Source organism: Trachurus japonicus, chromosome 19 (genome assembly GCF_045865225.1).
Source record: "Trachurus japonicus isolate A0001 chromosome 19, Traja_1.0".
NCBI lineage: Eukaryota > Metazoa > Chordata > Actinopteri > Carangiformes > Carangidae > Trachurus > Trachurus japonicus.
The window spans coordinates 25828941-25852569 of record NC_140925.1 but is presented as its reverse complement, the minus strand read 5'-3'; the positions used below and the strand labels follow the sequence as shown (position 1 = coordinate 25852569).

Below are 23629 nucleotides of genomic sequence, written 5' to 3'. Positions count from 1 at the left end.
ATTATAATTTTGTTTTTATTTGTTTGTATTTTTCTGACTTCTTGAAGAATCAGAAAAATACAAAATTGAAGAAAATCCATGTTGGGTGTTTATGAGACTGATGTACATTTACTCAAGCATATGACTTTTTGCTCACTTTTTGAGGTACTTTTAACACATGAGGTTGAGGTACTTTTAACACATACTACTAGACTACTTGAGGAACTTAAATCAAGGCATTGACTACTTTTTCCACTGCATAAATGTAAGAGTAATGTTTCAACAATTTTTAGCATTTTTCATTGTTTCCTTGAATTTATGTTTTTTTTTTTCAAGGCTTTATTCAAAGTAAATCGTCTAAAATACATGTTTTTAAATGAAATGGCTAACAGGTTAAGGACATTTTATTTGTTTGTTTATTTTTATGTTTATTTTTTTTATTTATTACAATGTGTCAACGCTTTTTAATGTCCCAGATTTTAAGGGTTTGGTGATGATTTATTGTATGTGGCTTCTTATTATAAATCAGCAGTGGGCGTTAACTAACACGTGACCGTCCGGCAGCCAATCAGCGAACTGCATAGACGTGTAATCGGTCGTCAGATTATGGTGCGACAGGAGGAGAGTGAGGTGGCGACTGGCAGGAGTAGACTCCGGTAAAAAGACAAGAAGAAGCAGCAGAAGAAGTTGCTCCTATTTATTAAGCCGTGTCACTTCTTACCAGGACCGACTCCCTCCGTATTTGAAGAGGGCCGCTGCATTCACTGACGAAAGGTAACAGCTTTCCCCTAGTTACCGTTGACATGAGCGTTATTCAGCTTTTCTCTCTCTCTGGTTCCCAGTCAGTTAGGTTAGCTAGGCTACAGCAGCTAGCCGCCACAGCCAGTCAGGTTAGCGGATATGAGATGCTGCTGCCCCTGCTAGAGTCAAGAGTATGTAATAATAACAATAATAATAACTACTGACTGCTTTTTCAGCCGTTAAGTCTTTGAAATATTAATGACCAATGAGATAATGACTAACTGACTGGCAAAGCTCCAGCACCTACAGGCTAATTTCGCCGCACATCATCCGCAAAAAGCAACGTCTGACTCGGCGTGCGTCCCCTCGTGTGTGTCTCCCCCCTCCCTCCCTTCTTGCTTATACTGTACCTCCTGCATCTGTGTGTGACACAGTGTACTTTTATTTAACCTATCGAAAGCAAAGCTGAAGTTATTATTGAACTTGCCTGACAGGCTAGTTGAGGCTGCAGCGTGCAGGAGGAGTGGGTGTGGTGGTTGGTGGCTGGTACAGGAGCTTCATTGACTTGACTTGATTTGACTTGACCTCGGCCCTGACGCACATGATGTAGATGTAGCGTGCTGAGTTCATCAAACAGCCGCTGTGTCTGAAGCAGTGCCCACCCAACCACCTCCTCCCTCCCCTTTACTGGGCCCCTGTGGAGCTCCAGCCTCTAAATCCAGCTTCCTTCATCTCCGAGAGCCGTGTAGTGACACAAATTTTCACGGCTTGATGGCCTCAAACAATGGACTGGACCCGTGGATTATGGCAGGATAAATGCTGGGACATCTGCCTCTGAAAGCATGACAGGGTATAGGCTAGGCTGCAGGATAAGCCAAACAACCAGGGGAGATCACGGACCTCTTGCAGAAGTGATGCCGATAACAAAAAAAGTCACTGTTTTCATTTCAGAAGCTGGAGAGAAAACCATAATGTTATCAGCAGTAGATAAGATGCAGTTATCCAAGCTGACTGTTATCTCTGTTTGGCTTGTGTTAGACGGCCGTAAAGGTATTTCATTCACCTGTACGGTCTGGGTCCCATATTACCAACCAGTCAGTACTCTTTCATCACCTGGCCAAAAGAGATATGACTGACAACCAAGTGGGTGTATTCCTGTGTTGGCGATGCATCATTGGCAGTCCATGGTTAGCTGAGCAGGTCTGACCACATGCTGCAATGTTTAAAACAGGAATGTCACAGCTATTGGCTCAACCGGTTGTCTTTATGTTGACACTTGTCTCAGATGCATGTGTTGTGAGATTCTTAGCTTTGATACTTTTACTGTTTTTTATATCGGAGTCACTGCATTAGGAGGATAGATATCGTAGTAGGACTCTAGGAGAGATTCTTGTCTGTGGATCATATCTTGTTTCCTATATATTACTAAGCTGTGTATTTTCACAACCCTGAGAAAAACAAAGACTCTCTCAAGTGTAGAATGTCAGAAAAGAAGAAAAGCTAAAGCGCAAACTTGGCATATTTTACATAACACAACTCAAATAATTAGCCATTATTACAAGCTGTAGAATAATCTTCCATAAAACTCAATCATCAATCTAGCTACATATTTGCTCTGAATACACATTATGGGATTGGCCTTTTTCTCTGCTCTGCTTTTTTTTCCCACCTGTTCAACAAATGTTTGTTGACTGAAGGAGTGTGTGTACACAACCTAAAGATGTAAGGTGGGGCCCTGTGATTGACAGGATGTTTAAGATATTTTAAGATGAAACATGTTTCAAAAGGATTTCCACCTCCTCCTCTATTAAAGCGTAACAGGTGACACCAATCCACAGCTCAATTGATAAACATGAGTGTTACAGCTGGTACAAATGGGTTTATTTTTAATGTGGATCTCAGGTTTCTAGGGTTTGGAACAAAGATTGAGCTGTCGTCTTGTCATGTACACAAACCTCAAACCTCAGTATCACGGTTTAATCTGTACATTTTCCAGTGGCTAGGTTTGTCAGTCAGAACAGAGAAACAAGTCAAGGATGTGGATGCATAGTGCACACTATATTATCCCCCAAAGGATGTTGAAGTTTTAAGATGGGGCCATTTTCAGGTTTCAAAAGCATAATAATAATCTCTTTCTTTGTCTGTTTTGAATTTCTAACAAGCCTATTGTGTAGAAGTACTGTAGCACAGCATGGCCACTAACCATAGCAAATGTTATTGACTGTCAAGTGTACTGGATAAATATGTGGCCAATGCAACTGATGGTGAATGCTTTGCTTTTAAAGGTATAATATGTAGGAATTCCCCCCATCTAGTGGTGTGGTTGCATATCAGTACGTGTATTCTTGATGTTGTGTTCATGTGAAATGGGGCAGACGTCAGGCAGACAACAGACGCTGCATGTAACAGGATAAACAAGCGTCTATGTAAACAAGTGCTTTCATTTGTATGCGGGTGTGATTCCATTTCAGTGAAATACGTCTTTATGAAAGCAATATTTGATTTTTGCTAATAAAAAGCCAAATAAGTTACACACTGGGGCTTTAAAGTTTATCTTAGAGTACTTTGCAGCAATGGATTTGTCACTGTCAAAATCTCAGATGCAGATTAGCTGGCAAGACATCACAAAGTAAAAGAATTCAGTAAAACGTGTCCAGCATTAGATTAGCAGCAATTGGTCTGATATTACTGTGTGACGGTTTTGAAGTATTGATTTAAAACACATTTAATCAATTACTTGTACCCAGTGATACAAATCCTGTACAGAAACCAGATGTTTTTCTTTTTTTAGATTGGATAACACAAAACACTGGTCTGATGATGATGATAGTATATCACATCATGGAGTATGCATGCTTTTAAAAAAAAAAAAAATCTGGACCAGACTAGAGCTCAATCCCCACTGCCACTCAAAATCAGTAGACTGCAGTTTCTACTTGGTCAAAACACACATGCTAACCTAACCATTAGCCTTTTTTTTGTTTTGATCATGTGCTGCTGACTCTGAAGTAAACACACTGACTCCATCTCCTGCAGGTCCTGTTCCAGCCAGCGCTGCCATGTCGGCGAAAGCCATCTCAGAGCAGACAGGGAAGGAGTTCTTGTATAAGTTTATCTGCACCACAGCGGCCGTGCAGAACCGCTTCCGCTATGCCACTGTTACCCCGGAGACCGACTGGGACCGCCTCACCCAGGAGCATCCGTGGCTGCTCACAGAGGTATAGCTACTCTGTCCCTATTAAAACTCACCAGAAAGATCTCTCTCTCTCTTTTTTTATTTGATTTACTTATTTATTTATTCATTCATTCATTTATTCAAATTATTACAATTATTATTAACAATATTACCATTATTTCATGTCATTATTATATTCAATTATTTATTTTCCTTTATTTTTCTTGTCTTTTTCTCACTTAAATCTATGTCATTGATCCTATGTTCTATTATTATTTTATCGTACTGCTTTATTACACAAGTCTTGATTACGGATTTGTCATGTTACCAGTGTGAAAAAAAAAAAAAATTAAGTTAAAAAAAAACTTCACCAGAAACTAAAACCTGCGCATAGAAAGTTGTCATATTTTTTTTAGTTTGACTTGTTAAACCAAGTGCTGGTGCAAATCAGCTTTTGTAATTCATCTGTCTGCAACTTGCTCCGCCTGCAGAAGCTGGTGGTCAAACCAGATCAGCTGATCAAGCGGCGTGGGAAGCAGGGGCTGGTGGGCATCAACGTGGACCTGCAGGGAGTCCAGGAGTGGCTCAAAGCCCACCTCATGAGGGAGACCACTGTGAGTCGACTGTAATCTCTCTGAGTGACCGTTTAGACCCAAAACGATACAGCAGTACTTTGATGAAATATGATCCCAGAAGTCAGTACAGCTTGAATGTTAATCAGACATCAATGCAAGCAAGAGGTTTATGATGCTTATAAGGAAGTGTTCCAGTTTGATCCCTAATCAGGTTGTTGTTATATCTAACAGGAATATTGTAAAAGTTGGTTAATTTTTTTTATTTGGCAGATTTAGTGAAGTGACTTAGTGAAATGAGTTGCTGTATTTTGCACAGAACCGCTAGTCTTTTTTGAATAATTACATTTTATTGCAGTATTTACTAAACTATGGATGTTAATTTTTAATTCTCCTTTTACCCCTGGACTTCGAAACATAATCTTGATTTGTATTGATATAAAAACCACAGAGAAATTTCATTGAACTAATGAGAATTTGTTGCATCTTCCATGCGTTTATCACATGTCCCTGCTCTTGAAAGTGATTCTGTGACTAATTATTTAACGAATGATGAAAACAATGTACCCGAGCAGTCAGTCACGAGTGTGATGTAAGATACAGTCCCTCGTCCATTTGTCCCGGCCTGTGTGCTTTTAATGTGTATTGAAATATAATTTGCATCCAGCACTAGAGGCCGTGTGTGTATGTTTAGATCTGCTAGGTCAGAGGTTATGTAATGTCAGTGAGGGGGCGGTGGTCTATTCTGGTCCACCATTCATACAGACATGCAACCCTGTACTTCAAACTGGTAGTAGCCGTACATCCACCGCATAAGAAGGGGAGTTTGTGCTCTTGCTCATTGGTTGTTTTTAACAACATATACTATTAACAATTCAAGAATCCAGATGATAAAGATGAGAGTCGTACTTCTGGTCTTATTTGTGGCAAAATACAAATCATATTCTGTTGATGTTGGCCTCTTTATGCAGCTGTTTTCCTTCCAAGTATTAACTAGGTTGAACTAATATGTTCAGGGTTTATGACATCAACTGTTTGTCTTGGATAGGTGGGAAAGGCAAAGGGTGTGCTGAAGAATTTCCTCATTGAGCCATTCGTTCCACACACGCAGGTAATGTACTCCACCTTAACCATGTTTTGTCATCCCACATCCTGTTTGTTATGTTTGAAAACCCAGGCTGGTATATTTGTGCAGCCTTTTAATCATAGATAACATGCTTTAGAGCTGCATAGACCCCACATCCACAAAGAAAACAAACTGTCAGCCCACTCAGCAGGACAATGAACACTCCAGGCTTAGCAAACAAGTTATCTTGTGTGTTTTTTTGTTTTTTTTGTATGCATGTCAGGTTGACTTCTTAATATATACCGAGGGTAAATCAGTGAATGTGTGTAAAAACAGTCTCACCCTGTATGAAGGTCAGTTTGGTTTAAAGAAGTAACTGAACGCTGTTGAAACGTCTAACATTGATTGAAACAACTTGTCGGCTCTTTGTAAATAAGAGAAAATGCACACTCTGCTGTTTGCAAGCCAAATCTTTGAAAATGTCTTTGCATGTCCTTGTAATTTCCTTTGTTTTTCTACCGGCCCACCCAGGAGGACGAGTTTTATGTGTGTATCTATGCCACGCGTGAGGGCGACCATGTGCTTTTCCACCATGAAGGAGGAGTGGATGTCGGTGACGTGGATGTCAAGGCCCAGCGGCTCATGGTTGCAGTAGATGAAAAGCTGAGTGAAGACCAAGTCAAAGAGCAGCTCCTCACACATGTTCCTGATGATAAGAAGGAGTATGTCTGCATCCTTTTCTGTTTCTTGAAAATAACACAGAAATATATTTTATATATTTAAATGTAAAAATAGAAAGGGCAGATTCATATGGGTATCAAATGGCACCCTGCTATTTCAGACAGAATTTTATGAGCGGTGCATCTTCCCATGCCCCATTAATCTGATCTGATCTAATCTGATTGACTAAGGAATGTTTATACAGTTTATAATGGTGGGTGTTGTTCATCAGTGTTTGTCCCTATATAATAATTATTTTTCCCAAATACTACACATTTCAACTAATACGTTGTCTTGGCTCTTGTCTCTCCTTAAAGAGTCCTGGCCAGTTTTATTGTGGGCCTCTTCAATTTATATGAAGATCTCTACTTTACCTATCTTGAGATCAACCCCCTTGGTGAGTTTTTAATAACGTCAAGACTTGCATATCAGATCACATCTCACTCAGCTCTTTGTGATTACCTTCACTTGCAAGACAGGATCACTTATTACTGTAACGCCTTTTTGTACATACTCATTATTTATTCACAAGCCTGACCAAAGTACTTGTAAGGATAAATTATTAATCTGAGTGAACTAGCTACTAATTTTTACACATAAGTTGTCAAGATAACCACAAGAATTTGTAAATTAAGGAACAACTTGACCTTTTCTCCTGTTAAACAGTCGTTACCCAAGATGGAGTGTACATCCTTGACATGGCTGCAAAGATTGATGCCACAGCAGATTACATCTGCAAGGCGAAATGGGGTGATGTGGAGTTTCCACCACCTTTCGGCAGAGAGGCCTATCCAGAGGTGAGAGCTGAAGGACAGAAAATCATTATTTTCTTGATCTCTGACCATTAATATTTTTCCTATTTGCTATAATATTATATCATACTCCAGCTAGTTTCCACTTCCTCACTTCTATGGAAAATTCACATTTACAAGTATTCAAGTACAAATTGAATGCTATGGAGGAATATATTTTAGACTTCGGAGATGAATTTGTTTTTGTGACTCTTATGCAATAGTTTTTATAGATTAAGACTTAACTGTACCAGTGTATCTGGCCTTGTGGGCAGAATGTGTGACCACAATATGATTTGTCACTTTTAGGAGGCCTACATAGCAGATCTAGATGCTAAGAGTGGTGCCAGTCTGAAACTGACCCTGCTGAACCCTCGTGGCAGGATCTGGACCATGGTGGCCGGGGGAGGGGCTTCAGTCGTCTACAGGTAGTCCACTGATTTACGGGACTTTGACAGATAATGTGTTTGCTGTTTTGGATGTTGAAAGTCAGCAGATTTTCATCATGTCATCAACCTATCATCAGGACACAGTCACTTGACCGTTCATCTTCTCTTTCCTTTAGCGACACCATCTGTGACCTGGGTGGGGTGGATGAGCTGGCCAACTATGGTGAATACTCTGGTGCACCCAGTGAACAGCAGACCTACGACTACGCAAAAACCATCCTCTCTCTCATGACACGTGAAAAACATTCTCAAGGTGAGTACAGCCAGACCTTCAATGGGACTGTTTTTTTCTTTTTAAACAAGGTCAAAAAAAGTAGGTCAGAGTTGGACAGCTGGGGGGGAGGGAAGTTCCCAGAGATGTGTAGAGAGAAAACCTTGACTGCTTCAGATAACTAAACCTGTCTTATGGCTGTGAGTACATTTCTTCTTCATTCTTCTGCAATGTGAGCTGCGTGTTTGTCACCAGGACCCTGTTCACTGTGTGTTATGTTGCCAGCAATAGACTTCGTGTCCGTCACTTAGCTAGTTTACTTGGGTATCACATTTCAGTTGTGGACATATTCTTACCATGTCGCCTCCTGTGTGTGTATCTTACAGGGAAAGTGCTGATCATTGGTGGAAGTATTGCCAACTTCACCAACGTAGCAGCCACATTCAAGGTGAAACACACTGATATATTTATCTGGAACGCTGTATAGACTAAACTATGGTGACATCACGTTGCCACATAGTATTTGAGTCGTTTTTTCCTTGTGGGAAACATTATAAAATACAATCAACTGACTTAATCCCACTATCATGTGTGTGTACAGCTATATGTGTGTTATCTACATAGCTGACTGGTTTGTGTCTCATTCAGGGCATTGTGAGGGCCATCAAAGACTACCAGGGTCCTCTCAAGGAGCATGAGGTCACCATCTTTGTTCGACGTGGAGGACCCAACTACCAGGAGGGGCTGAGGGTGATGGGAGAAGTAGGTGAGTGAGATCAAGCTGGGGGTGGTTGTGAAGAGCAGTATTACAGGAAAAATTGCTAAATTGACTCTAATTTTCTGCATGTGAGGAAATGACTGAATGGATGCTAGTTCAAGTTTCTTTCAGTTCAACTGGCTGGAGCCTGTTTGAGTTTGTTAAACTCTGTTTTTCGCCTCTGCAGGGAAGACCACCGGCATTCCCATCCATGTGTTCGGTACTGAAACCCACATGACGGCCATCGTGGGAATGGCACTGGGCCACCGGCCAATCCCTAACCAGCCCCCAATGGACGCGCACACAGCAAACTTTCTCCTCAATGCCAGCAACAGTGCAATGGTATTTTAACTCAATAACTTGCTGAGAAGATGGCCTTGGTTCACTCGCTGCTCTTCTAAACAGACACTTTGCCTTCAGACATGCAAGATAATTCCATGTGCTGTCCGCCGAGTTAAACAAAATATCAAACAGTCAACATGTATTTCATGTTTCATGTTTCATGTATTAACACAGTAGATTGACAGAAGGTACTGTTCGTGCATGTTAAAACACTGTTGAAGCTCTGAATGTCCTGGACTTTGGAACTAGTTGAGTTGAGCTCTATTGCGAAGCATTGCCTGATACTCTTTTTATGTAGACAGTAGGGGTGTCACGATTTCGATTTTTTATCGAAATCGATCAAAATTACGCCATGATCTCGAGCATCGAAGTCAAAGAGAGGATCGATGACCCCCCCCGCAAAGCTGCCCGTTGTCCCCATTGCGCAGCAAGCGTCTTGTCAGTCACTGGTCCGAGTTCTCCTTTACTTTTTATTTCGAGACAACACTCATTCTCTCTCTCTCTCTCTCTCTCTCTCTCTCTTTCTCTCTCTCTCTTTTATTTTTTTATTTTACCGGCGGTGTCAGCTGATGTGCACGTCTGCAGCAACCCAAACAAATGCACATTTTGACTTGCTCTATTCCAGCCACATGATTGGTTCAGCACGGCGCAACTCTCAATATCATTGGCTATTTGCCAAAACATGGATGAATGAAACCTGTCGACCACGTCTCATATTTCTATCGAAGAAAAGTTATTTCACAATTTATAGCGTTTTATCACCCAGCCCTGGTGGGCTATTGTCCCCCTCCTACCTGGTAAACAGGAGGGAGACACAGCTCTAACTACACAACACCGACAAGCACTGAGAGCCGCATGTTGCAGAGACGTTATAAGGTTAAAAAAAAAAAACACCCGCAAATAATAAGCCGACGAAAAGGTGCAACTTGCCACTTTTTGTGGATGTATTATTTGCGGGGGCTTTCGGGGATCTGGAGACGGTGGAGGATCCGGGACTGATTAACTGTGGGCACCACCAGTCTGATCAGGACCTGATCATCAGGTCCATGCAATGCAGCAGCTGCAGCACTGCCCCGCTGTCACATGACTCTCCATATCAGCGCAATCTCGTTTACATTAGGTTAAGTCGACATCAGGAGAATAATGAGACACGACGGTAAATTAATGAAAATAAAATTATGATAATGTACAGATATAAATATATTTGTTTCAAAACCTTGGGGGCAATTTTGGCCCCTGGATCATGATTTTTGGGGGCATGTTACCTTTATATTGTAAAGAAATTATTTTGTGACCATGCCTAATGTGATACATTATGGAAATTGCATCACTTATATGTATCCCATCTTTTGAAATAAGATTTACTGTACAAAATTTGATGAATAAAACCAATGATCGTAGACTAGACTATCTGAAAATAGCATAGGCCTCTGTGCTGTAAGAAAAAGAAAAAAAAATTGAGAATTGAATCGAATCGTGACCCTAAAATCGAAAATCAAATCGAATCGAGGATTTGGAGAATCGTGACACCCCTAGTAGACAGTGTGCAGGTTAATGAAAAGCCACCCTGAGGTTAAGGATAAGAAGTGATAAAACAGAGAACATTCCAAATTGTCACTATAGTACCTTTAGTTTACATTTCTCCACAATATGTGCATGTGGAATCAATATGAACCTCAATATGAATGACATACAGTATTTAGTAGTTCCATGTTGCCATTTCTCACTGAAATAAGAGGGAACGCCGCACACTCAGCTCTAGGTTAAGATTTGTTAAGACATGACAAAGGCCCTGTGCCAAAACGTTGTCCTAAATAAATCTTTTTTTATTTGGAGCTGAGTGTGTTTCTCTCTTTTTGCACCAGACTCCAGCTGCCACAAGAACAGCTTCGTTCTCTGAAGCCCGGACGTCCAATGACGCCACCCCAGCAAAAAAGTCTAAAGCAGGTCTTCCAGCAGGTAACTCCTACCTCCCCACTCACCTCTCCACTGCTTCATTATCAGCAAGACTCCACATAAACTCACACACTTCTGCTTTTTCATTTCTCTTATCCTTGCTTCCTGTATTTTTCCCACCCACCCAAATTGCCGTCATGGCTGTTCTGCATTTTAATTTTCTTTTTTTCCCCTTCTTCTGCTGGTCCTCCTCCTTTGCTGCACAAACTGTCCACTCACCTCCGTCTTTTTCATGCTTGTTTCTCTAAGACTCTCTTCATTCTATACTGTGGCCTCTGAAGAATGTGGTCACAGGCGATTGGAAAGGTAAGTCTTAGGTGTTTCATGCCCTCACTGCACTCGGCCGCCCGCACACTCCACATTGGTTTGCCTCTTTTTCCTCTTCACCCCTCACCCTCCCTAATCTGGGTAGAAAGGAGTGTGTTTGTATGTGACACCTACTGCAGTAGTTTTCCAGGTATAAAATGTTCTTTTAGAAAAATGAGTTTTGTGTTTTACTTTGTTTTGTTTTCAGTGAGAATAATCTTTGGATTAATTTAAAAACTGTTGAAATACCCAGGTTTCAGTTTTAAAGATGATGCTCATGAAAAGATGTGTCATCTTTAGACCGAGTTGTGTGCTCTTGTTTGTAAGTTAAAAGTCTCATGTTTATTACAGGTTTGGAAATGAGGTTTTGAATGTGGCTTGACTGTACTTTTTCGGATCGCTTCTTCCAGCAGCGCAGTAAAGGCATGTTCTGTAGCAGCTGAGCTTTGCATGCTCTTTTCTCTGCTAGGCTTTTTATAGACTGTTTTCCGATGTGATGCACAGTTTCCATTAAAGCCTGTTAAATGAATAAGATACAGTAAAGATAAACTCATTCTTTTCTCTTTTTTTTGTTGTTTCGCTCATTTTGTCGTTTTGTGTTTCCGTCCCGTGGGGGTCACAGAAGCGCAGGCCTCTTCTGGCTGCAGCGGAGGTATGGAAGGGTGTGAAAAACCTGTCTTCCTACCCTCTCCATTCTTTGTCCACTTCCCTCTGCTTTCCCATTTTACCTACTTTCTGTTTCTCAGCAGTCTGTTTTTCTCTATTACATTCTTATGGTGGCTTCCTTTTCTGAAAGAGTGTTGTTTCATCTCACTGAACTTAAATCAGGCATTTTTGTTCAGACTGATACTGTTGAATCATCTTGAATTTGTATGATTAACTCTACAAATATTGGTCAAATTTATCCATGGCAACATTTTTGAACCACTTCAAATCATAGCATGTTTTTTGGGGTTTTTTTTTTTATAAACTCAATCAGTGTGTGCCTGAATCAGAATTTAACAGAAGGCAGTGAGCCTGGGCAGAGAGGAGGGACTTGGGAGGACTGGAAGTGAAAACATGGTGATTAACTAAACAACAAATGCTTCTACCCACATTGCACACTGATGTTCTGCTTTTAAAACTGAGCAACTGACAGTGACAGTGTCTTCAGGTCTGTTGCAAAGAATCCTTAGCTCTGTCTTTTTCCACACACTTCATATGGGATTGAATTACCACTGCTTGGCCGTGGTTTCTGGCCCATGAAACATATTAATTCAATTACCAGTAGACAGCTGTGTCATCAGAACTCAAGGGTTATGTCTCTCAGTTTACATCAGACAAGCGGGGTAATGTCTCCTGAGAGCAGACGGCAACTTTCATGAACTTTAAGTAGAAAACTCACAATGTTTCTCGATGGTTCAACACGGCTCTTTCCTTCCAAGAACGTTCAATTTGCAGGAGTCAAAAAGCAGACAGGCCTTGTGCAGGGCGGACATTTGTTAGCATGTGAGAATGTTTTCTGTTTTATCTAACTTCAGACAGTGTGGCTCAAAGTGTCCCTATCCAAGTTCTAATTTTAACATTGTGAGGCCCCAAATTAATCCTTTCAGCAGTGTGACTTCAAGGGGGTGGACAAAATAATGGACTGAGGAACTGGATTGTTCTCAGAAATATCAACCTATAGTCGGCTGAATGCTAAAAAGCAGCATGCCATGCGCCAACAATAATAATGCATGACGCAACATTTTTTGGCATCTGCATATATTTAAAAACATGTAATGTGAAGGGAGAATTGTGTGAAAACTGCTGACAACACGCTGTATGCATAAGTGCATCAACAGAGAGAAACATCACCTGGCAGGCAGCGTTTGAAATGATGATTTTTGTTACAGCAGAGTCTTTAAAAAGAGTTATTTTCTCTACCTCCTGTGTCTCTGTCCTCAGAACCAGTTCTCTCTGTACTCTGCTTGTTACCGTCCCCAGTCCTGGTGCTTTTCTTGAGCCAGACCTCCTTCTCTTGTCTGTGTTTGTTTATTTTTATTTCTCCCTTCAGCTCTGACTTGGATCTCTCTTTCTCTCTCCCTCTCTCTTTCCTTCAGCCAAAGCCACTACCCTCTTCAGGAAACACACTAAGTCCATTGTATGGGGCATGCAGACACGCGCCGTGCAAGGCATGCTGGACTTCGACTATGTCTGCTCCAGGGACGAACCCTCCGTGGCGGCCATGGTCTATCCCTTCACGTAGGTTTCCCAGTGATTCCCTCAGTTCAGTGAAATTGATAACTGTTGATATTCCTTTGGTTTTAAGTTTCTACATTGCTAAAATAAAATGTTCAGAATATGGTTTACCACTGAAATCATAGGGTGTGACTCCCTGTTGATGTTGAAATCACTGAAAGAGAGTGAAGGAAACATCTGTTTTCACAAACAAAGCAAGATGATGTAACCAACACGAAACGGCATGAACAGTGTCAGATGTTCCCAGCAATGTTGATCTAGTAGTTGTTTTTTAGTTCATATTTCCTGCATTGTCAACTCAAATCTTCATGTTTTTTATTATAGCCTTTACTCAGAAATCATTAAGGACGGGCCCTCATTCACAGTCTTATTGAGCTAAAATGAAAACAACTAAAATAGGTCCAGAAGTACAGCCAATAAAGACGATGTAAAAGATATAAAACAATCAGTGTGAACAGTGTTATCAAACCGTCATAGCCCTGTTTTTAAATGTTCACAAAGGGGTAAGAAAGTTTTTATCTTTCAATGCTTTGTAAAAACTTACAAGCAGACGGAGCATAAAAACTCACAACTGATCTTTGAAATTCAGTGCAAACTCGAGGAACTTGAAGTAAAAGACAGTCATTGTACCGCATCTGATTTGATCCACATGACCGGACTAGGAGGATCTGATGTACATTGGCAGCTTCCCTGTAAGGGCCTCATAGATAAACACCAACAAATGCCTATTGTGTTCCTCAGTCAGAGAGGACCACGCATCATTTTTATATAAGGTGCAGTGATGAGTGTTGTAGGAATCACCAATAATAAACCTAAAACAGATGCAAACAGTATCTTGAGGTTTAAGAGCAGACGCAGATGCATGTAAGTCACATCTCAATAATCCAATGCACAGAGGAAAACGGCTTCAGTAATCCATTTCCAACAAAGCATTGGAAATTTAGTTAGTTCTGTGTTGAATAAATGTTTTGTGGCATTTAAATGAGAGTATGTATGCATCCATATACCAATATACATATCTTATTTGTCAATGTTGATTTCTGGCATAGTAGAAAATACACAAATGTTTGCTATCAATGTCCTTATAATATGTTAATCTATGTTTATTCAGAATCTTTCTTTGGCAGAAAACCAAAAGTAGCACATTGATTTTAAGTAAAATGCTCTTGTGAAATTCTTCCAAAATCAAATTTAGCTTAATTCATTTTCTTCTACTTCATGTTCCTGTGTTTTCCAGGGGGGATCACAAGCAGAAGTTCTACTGGGGCCACAAAGAAATCCTGCTGCCCGTGTACAAGAACATGGCTGATGCCATGAAGAAGCACCTGGAGGTGGACGTCCTGATCAGCTTCGCTTCACTGCGCTCAGCCTTCGACAGCACAGTAGAGGCCATGCAGTACCCACAGGTACCAAGACATACAATAACGTCTGTTTTCATGTTTTCCCCCCACACATCGCTGCATTACACATGTGAGTGTCAAGAAGACATGAAAGTCAGCTGTTTTTACTTAATTGTGTTCCCAGATCCACACCATTGCCATCATAGCTGAGGGCATCCCTGAAGCACAGACGAGGAAGATGATCAAGATGGCTGATGAGAGAGGCGTCACAATCATTGGTCCGGCCACGGTATGTGTGCAGCCGTATGATACCATCAGCATTAAAAAAGCACTCTTAAGCTTAAAGCCGAAGTAAGCGGAATGTTTGTGTTAATATAAGTCTTAAATAGTTCTATCTTCCGACAGCAATCACTTATATAGAGTGTTTGGTCTGAAACACGGGTCTGTCAGTCACTCTGCTCTGCTGTAAGCCGAGGAGAAAACTTTCCTTGTATCCTACTACCTTTATCCAATGAGGAGAGAGAACGGCATAAAGGGGCGGTCCTCTCTGTGTGTGCAGCCAAGGGATGCGCGTGAATGTGGTGACGTAGGGACGAGGGCGGGGACTGCTAACTCCATGGGCTGACAAGAAGTTAGCCAAAACGACCGGATCGCTTACTTCTGCTTTAATGTAGTTGTAATTGTGTCTGCCTCAGTAGGAAGTCAGACACTTCAAGTAGCTTAGACACGTTCATGTGATACCCATTCATTTCTCTCTCCCAGGTTGGTGGCATCAAACCAGGTTGTTTTAAGATTGGCAACACTGGTGGTATGCTGGACAACATCCTAGCTTCCAAACTTTACCGTCCTGGCAGCGTGGCGTACGTGTCGCGCTCCGGCGGCATGTCCAACGAGCTGAACAACATCATCTCCCGCACCACAGATGGCGCTTACGAAGGCGTGGCCATCGGAGGAGACAGGTACAAGGACTGATTTGCACATGATTTTCTTAAGCGTGAGAGACAGTCGTGCTGTAGAGACTGTTAGGTGTTATATATTTTTGTTTCCTCATTGTCCAGATATCCAGGCTCCACCTTCATGGACCACGTCCTTCGCTACCAGGACACTCCAGGGATCAAGATGATAGTGGTCCTAGGAGAGGTAAGAGGTTATGTGAGTGTGTGTATGTGTCTGGCTATGAGTGTGGTTATTAGAGGAGGATGATTGTTATCTGTGTATTGTACGTGTATGTGTTTGAATGTGTGATGAGAGTGAGAGAGAGTGTATGTGCTGTTGGTCTCTATTGTGCACTTTATGATTTGGCGCTCCTGTTTCCCTGCTTTTATTAGTGCATTCTGTTAATTTTTTAAATATTATGGTTATTATGTCTTATTTCAATTAATCTTAATATTGTATCTGCTTAGCACTTTACCTGCCCAGGGACTACAGGCGGAAATTAGCAATTGCTGCTATAACCTGGCTCAAAGCATCTCTTCTTGTTTTACAAGATTAATGTTTTTTTTTTTGTGCATTGTCCCTGTTTTAAATAAATAAATTCAATCAATCAATCAATCAAGAGTAGCTCTGTGAATGTTCTTATTTTCAGATAAACATTAGGAGATTTTATTTTTATTTTATTTTTGGAGTAACATTTCCTCCACTCTGACATCCCAGATTGGAGGCACAGAGGAGTACAAGATCTGCCAAGGCATCAGGGAGGGTAGGATAACCAAACCTGTGGTCTGCTGGTGTATTGGAACCTGTGCCACCATGTTTGCTTCAGAGGTTTGTAGGAAAGAAATAACTCATAAATCTTGAATCATCACCTCACAAAACAAAATACAAAAGCGTGAGTTTATCACACTGTTGTCTTCAGGTTCAGTTTGGCCATGCAGGAGCCTGCGCCAACCAGGCCTCAGAGACGGCAGTGGCCAAGAACCAGGCTCTGAGGGACGCCGGAGCTTATGTTCCCAAGAGCTTCGATGAGTTGGGAGATGTCATCAAGTGAGAGCTTATCTCCTGATCATACCACAGAGTTTATCTCTGTTTTTTTGCTTGTTTTTTTTTTTTGCTTTCAGGGCTTATTTACTGATGATGTGTTTATATGGTGAAACAGGACTGTCTATGATGAACTGGTGGCCAATGGTACCATCATTCCTGCCCAGGAGGTTCCCCCACCAACAGTACCCATGGATTACTCTTGGGCCAGGGTAAGAAATGTTGATAATGACATGAAATAGTTGTTTGTACTTTAAAAAGTGTGATTTTGTTTTCATGATTAAAAACTACAGTAGGTACTGATGGATATTGGACTGTAAAAGCCAGAAATGTTTCTATATTGGCCGATATTCTTTGATCTAGTTTGGAACACAAGATAATCAAATGTTTATGAGGAGGAAGTTATTGTTATAATTTGGTTATGACAGAATTTGGACCTCAGTGTACTGAGCCAAACAGTCTGCATCATGAGTTTATATTTTTAACTATGTAATGACACCACTCTTTCTATTACCTTAAAGGGATAGTTCACCCAAAATTCAAACTCTTTATCTACTCACCCTCATGTGGACTAAGGGCTGGGAGAAGTTTCAGAGTCCTCCGTGCCTTCTCTGAGTTACGGGGGGCTCCGTGCAGCACTGCATGTCCATATGACGGTTGAGAATGGAGCTCACTTTTCTTTGTCCAAAAAGACAAACCAAAAAACATCCAAATACCTCCATAGTGCTCGTCTGTAATGTCCCTCTTGTATTGAAGCCCCAACATGAGAAATTGTTCTGAAAATAAATAAATACATCTGTATTTTAAGCTTGTTTGTAGCGGAAGCTCCCAGCACTACTCTTCCTCGTCCAAATCTCGCACGATTTGCACTGACACCGGCGAAAAAAAAATTTCGGAACAATTTCTCATGTTGGGGCTTCAAAACAAGAGGGACACTACAGACGAGCACTGTGGAGGTATTTGGATGTTTTTTGATGTGTCTTTTTGGACGAAGAAAAGTGAGCTCCGTTCTCAACCGTCATATGGACATGCAGTGCTGCACGGAGCCCCGCTGTAACTCAGAGAAGCCACTGAGGACTCTGAAACTTCTCCCAGCCCTTAGTCCACATGAGGGGGAGTAGATAATGAGTTTGAATTTTGGGTGAACTATCCCTTTAAGGTAATAGAAAGAGTGGTGTCATTACATAGTTAAAAATATAAACTCATGATGCAGACTGTTTGGCTCAGTACACTGAGGTCCAAATTCTGTCATAACCAAATTATAACAATAACTTCCTCCTCATAAACATTTGATTATCTTGTGTTCCAAACTAGATCAAAGAAATTTGAATTTTGGGTGAACTATCCCTTTAAACATATCTGTGTAGTTTCTACACTGCAGTTTCTTCTTGCATGTTGGCTGACACATACACTGGTTTTACTCTTAAACATTTCCCTCCAGGAGCTGGGACTGATCCGTAAACCAGCCTCATTCATGACGAGTATCTGTGATGAGCGAGGCCAGGAGCTCATCTACGCCGGCATGCCCATCACCGAGGTCTTTAAAGAGGAGATGGGTTTAGGAGGAGTGCTGGGCTTGCTCTGGTTCCAACGCAGGTCAGTGTGACGACTAGAGACACTAATGTTAATCACTTACTAGAAGAAGAAGCATCGGCTTATTCACTCTGGCAAATATATTCTCAGTGGCATTACCTCTGCCCTCCTTCTATCTATCTAGGTTGCCACGCTACGCCTGCCAGTTCATTGAAATGTGCCTGATGGTGACTGCAGACCACGGGCCAGCTGTCTCCGGTGCACACAACACCATTGTCTGTGCTCGCGCAGGCAAAGACCTCATCTCAAGCCTTACCTCCGGCCTGCTCACCATTGTCAGTAGTGATGACACAGAAACACTGTTATTAACACAATAACACTGTCAGGATCATAGTAGTCAAGAAAAAGCAGTCTAGCACCAATGATCTATATTTTCTATTTTCTATTAACACCTTTTGAAACAGCATATAGAAAAGTACCTATAGAGCAGCTGTGGATTGATTGTCTCCATTCCTTCATCGTCTTTTACAAGCCCCTCAGGCCACATTCAGATTTTAAAATGGCTGAAATTGACGATATAATTCTGTACTGTAACAAGATTTATTTGTAAATGGCAGGGGGACCGTTTTGGAGGCGCTCTGGATGCAGCTGCCAAACAGTTCAGCAAGGCGTTCGACAGTGGCATGCTGCCAATGGAGTTTGTCAACAAGATGAAAAAGGATGGGAAGCTGATCATGGGCATCGGCCACAGGGTCAAATCGGTATGAGGCACTCAACAAATGATGTGGTGGTTTTAGATTAAAGCAGGAGGTCGATGAGATTATCTCTCTGAATAATGCTTAACTGTGAGATATAGTTTTGTTTTTCTCATAAAGAGCTGCGCCTCAGTTACTTGATTGAATATAAACCTGTATTAAAACAGTTTGTCTTTGTTTTCAGGTCAACAACCCAGACATGCGGGTGCAAATTTTGAAGGACTTTGTGAAGCAGCATTTCCCCTCCACCCAGCTACTCGACTACGCTCTAGATGTAGAGAAAATCACCACCTCCAAGGTACTTGTTCGGTTCGGTTATCAAGACAGAAGCAACACTTGTGAAGACTCTGCTTAATTTGGGCTTGTTGAAAATCCCAAAATGCTAACAAAATCTGCCTGTTGACAGAAACCCAACCTGATCCTCAACGTGGACGGTTTCATTGGTGTTGCTTTTGTGGACCTGCTCAGGACGTGTGGCGGCTTCACACGGTAAGAATTATCAAACTCAACCATGGTGGGAGTGGTGAGGTGAGGTGTAAATCCAGTAAAATGGCAAAAAGCATTACTCTGAAACCACTGAACCACTTATTTATGGATGAGCTTTGTTAGCATCTGGTTATGTTTTCTGTAGATCAGATATGCCTTTGACTTTTTAGTTTCTGATGTAATGCACTCCAGAGCACATGTGTCAATCTCAAGGCCCGCGAGTGCTTAATTCATATGTCCAATTATCTTTGCGCATGATAATATCTAATTACTATTAGAGCTGGCCCACTGGTATGTTTCATGTACACTACTACAAATCCCACAATGCACTGCCAGTGCACGTATATCAGTGGGCCGCGAGCGCGAGTCCTTGTCACACTTGTTCATCAGCACCGGCAACCTGATCCTCTGTTGGTGATTGAGAGGACGATCAATGATGTGTTTTTTTTTGGGGGGGGGGGGTTTGCTGTTATGAAACGGTTGTGAAACGTTATGTGTGAGTGTAGCAAACACTAGGCTGAAGAGAGGAGCAGCAGAGCTCCTCTGACAGCTTGTCTGTGGAGCTGTTGGTTAGCTGCAGGTGAACTGGCTGGAGAACACAGTACCGTTTCTTTTTTTTCTTTTTTTTTTAGAGCGCTGTTGTTACAGGTTGTTACACGCAGACGTCCCTGTACGTTTGTCGTGTGACCATCTCTCTGTCATTGGACTTCGCTGCATAACTGGCACAGACTGTCAGTCCTCCTGTGTAACTTCTTGTTGTGAAATGAATGACTGATATGACTGCACGTGTCGGCAAGCCCCCATAAGCTGACGTCATAGAAGCTAAAAAAAATATTAATCGATAGTATTAATCAGTCAAAGTTCTTGATATTGGTTAATGCTTAATCATGTGCATCCCTTAAAAATGATGGAAAGCTGCAGATGGAGTGATTAGAAATGAATGCAACAGATTTTTTTATTTTTTATTTAATGATTAATGTTGTGTTATATGCAATAACTTACAGGCTTTGTTAATTTTAGGTTCAATACTGTATGTGCTAATTGGTAATTTCAATAAGTTCTCAATAAACAACAACCAGTCCGGCCCTCGACTTGTACCAATTTTTAAAATCTGGCCCGCGGCATATTTGAGTTTGACACCCCTGCTCTAGAGGTATAAGAAACTTAAAGCAGAAGTAAGTGATATATTTGTGTTAATATAAGTCTTAAATAGTTATATCTTCCGACAGCAATCACTTACATAGAGTGTTTGGTCTGAAACACGGGTCTGTCAGTCCCTCTGCTCTGCTCTGAGCCGAGGAGAAAACATTTATCGTATCCTACAGTTTTTATCCAATGAGGAGAGAGAACGGCATGCAGGGCTGTGTGTGCAGCCAAGGGACGCCGTGAATGTGGCGACGTAGGGACGAGGACTGTTATGGTGCGTTCAAGGAAACTCGTATTTTTCCGACCGTGAAGTCGTACCAGTTCGATCTGGTACGAGTTCACCGGTCGGAAGTTACGAGTGGCCGTTATAGTGACTTTCACCGGTAAAACAGGTCGGAAAAACACGAGTGGGTTGCCTGAAACGCTACAAAGTCGTAAGTTGTGACTTGAAGCTGTAATTTACGATTTCAAAAGCCTGCCTGGAACGCAGCATTAGCGAAAACGACCGGACCACTTACTTCTGCTTTAACTTTAGTCCTCCATTTAGCATTTATTAAAGTTGTATATGTACATTTTAATATTTGATTTTGAACACATGTTACTCTAGCTATAAGCAGCTCTGAAGAAATACTAAAAACTTTATTCATCTACAATATTTTCCTAAATCTTTGGCTTCTGCTGTGAACACATTTCATATTACTTACTGTGTTTTACTATATTGTTCAGTGAAAAGTCTGTTAAAACACTGCCTCCAATTACAGGTGCCCATGGGAGGCACGTAGTTGTTGACAAAGACATTAATGAACATATCTGGTTATGATTGTATTTTAGTCTGTTGTAAAGTGTCAACTGGGTTATTCATAAATACATTTTGAAAAAAAAATCAGTTGCCAAAAGGACATTGTCTGTGTGGATGGCTCACTGCCCAGGATTGTGTCTCATGAATGTTGAACTGCTTCCAGAGATGAGGCTGACGAGTTTGTGGAGATCGGTGCTCTAAATGGGATCTTTGTCCTCGGCCGGAGTATGGGCTTTATCGGTGAGTCCCATTCAGACCGAACCATGACACCAACTGTCGACGTCCGAAAACGAGACCCTCTAACTCGTGTCTGTCCTGTTTTTAGGTCATTACCTGGACCAGAAGAGGCTGAAACAGGGTCTGTACCGCCATCCGTGGGACGACATCTCCTACGTGCTTCCTGAACATATGTCCATGTAACTCCCACAGCACACACTGGGGTGTACTTCCTGATGTGGCTGCTCGTCTCACTTAACGTACGTCATGTACTCTCCGGTTATGACAACGGCTGCCTTTGCAAAAGTTGGGCAGGATTACTGTGGAAAAGTAGAAGTACTGTCTGTCTGAGGGATCTGGGTCGAAGTTTGGGATCTAGTTTTTACGGAGAAAAAGGGGAAGTATATTTTTTAGATTTAGTTTTTGAGAAATTATTTAAAAAAGTCTGAGATGTAACTTATTCCGTTTTGAACAGAAAGCCAAACCAATGCAAACTACAGCAAGGAGCACAAAATCAATTGGTACTTGATAAAAAAACAATGCTTTGCGTAGTTGATACAGTACAAGAGCAGAATTCAAAGCACATTTCATGCCTCTGCATGTCAGAGTCTGATTAAATTACAATAATGGCTGCTGATGTGAAATTTTTTGAAACTCAGCAATACAATAACATTTCTCTTTTTATATCACCCGCAAAAATTAACCATGTTTTTATTTTAATCAGCATTTTCCTGCTTCAGGTCAGAAGAAAATGCACTTAAGCATGTTTCCTGGCTTCCTGAGTATTGCACCTTAGTTTAAACACTAGAAAACCCAGAACTAATTGTTTTTTTCCTTCTACAATTTTTCACCCCCACTGAGAAAGATCTTTGTCATCACAAAATATACCAAAGTTATTTTTAGGCTTGTGTTGTCTTTGTTAAAAGTAAAAAAAAACAGGGTCCAGTGGTAAGATACTGCAGAGCTTATCCAGATCGTAATGTTTTGAGAAGGAGGCATCTAAATGGGATAAAAGGAATCAAACGCACTCACACATTGATCGAAGTGACACTCTACCATTGCCTTTCCTATAACAACCCTGTTTACTACCCCAGTTGTAGACAAGTGGTTGAAATTCATTAGCTACTGTAAATTAGGTGGCGTTTTAAGGGGATGATCAAGTCTTTTACACCAAATACAAATAGAGCTACTCATGTTGCTATTCTGAATAACTGTGACAGAAGTCAGGGACATGTAGAGGCATCAGAAGGGTACAAAAAGAAATGCTTCGTGAATGAGCCCTGTGAGTCTTGAAAGCATCTTTGGGAGAGGGACCATGAAAGCAGTTTGCTTTATTTTGGGAGATGATTGCACATAATACAGACGTCAACTCTGTAAAAGAATCGTTCAGACTTGACACTAACTCAAAACGCTTTAACTGCCCACTGTATACGACCTGCTGTGTTTGATCTTTGTTTTGCTATTTTTATTTAACTGTGAAAATATGCTTTGTTTTTGTAATATGCTGTCATATAGTAGTATAATAATAAAGAACTTATTGTTTTACTTTTCAATTTGGCTCAAGTGTGTAATGTCTAAATCTGTTGTAGGTGATGGCTGAACATACTGTGACAGGGAGCACCTTCACTACATGATGCTTAATGATCAGTACACTCACTTCAAATGATCAAGAAGGAAAATGTTAATTAGTGCTAATGAACAACTGGGTCTGTGTTTTAATGGCCGTTGCTTACGTTTAATTAAATTAAATTCTCAATACTTAATTTGCAAGTACTCAAATAGGGTTAACTGAAAGTGTTTATGACTCGTATAATGTTTAATCATCACAATTTGGCATTGCTATGGAATATACATTTGCTGTAGTTGTCTGCAACTATTAGAGAAGACAATTTGTGTTTAATAATTTACAGTTTTCATCAGTCATCTTTTATGAGGATGTATGTTATCTGTTGATACAGCAAGTCTCTACCTATTGATCACAAACCTACTGTATAATCCTTTTATTTAGTGCGTGTGTTGTGTCTGTGCACAGGTAACACAGTTATAAATGATTATCATGTGTTAGGATTTGTACTTAATGATGAGGAATAAT

General features: G+C 41.0%; 1 protein-coding gene across 3 annotated transcripts; it reads left to right on the top strand.

Moving 5' to 3' along the window:
* Positions 1-580: 580 nt before the first annotated feature.
* On the top strand, positions 581-23090 carry aclyb (ATP citrate lyase b). Of its 3 annotated transcripts, XM_085761977.1 has the most exons (30): positions 581-753; positions 3757-3938; positions 4387-4509; positions 5516-5578; positions 6065-6255; positions 6571-6650; positions 6920-7050; positions 7354-7472; positions 7610-7746; positions 8091-8152; positions 8353-8470; positions 8649-8803; positions 10669-10762; positions 11009-11065; positions 11688-11717; positions 13147-13288; positions 14523-14691; positions 14810-14914; positions 15388-15584; positions 15684-15765; positions 16279-16389; positions 16481-16608; positions 16721-16814; positions 18044-18198; positions 18320-18470; positions 18753-18896; positions 19075-19188; positions 19297-19379; positions 21485-21561; positions 21647-23090. In XM_085761977.1, the coding sequence occupies exons 2-30, from the start codon at positions 3780-3782 to the stop codon at positions 21739-21741; spliced, it is 3366 nt and encodes a 1121-aa protein (XP_085618103.1). In that variant the 5' UTR covers positions 581-753; positions 3757-3779; the 3' UTR covers positions 21742-23090. The 3 variants fall into 3 exon arrangements, with proteins under 3 accessions (XP_085618103.1, XP_085618104.1, XP_085618105.1); XM_085761978.1 differs by lacking the exon at positions 11009-11065; XM_085761979.1 differs by lacking the exons at positions 11009-11065; positions 11688-11717.
* Positions 23091-23629: the final 539 nt, after the last annotated feature.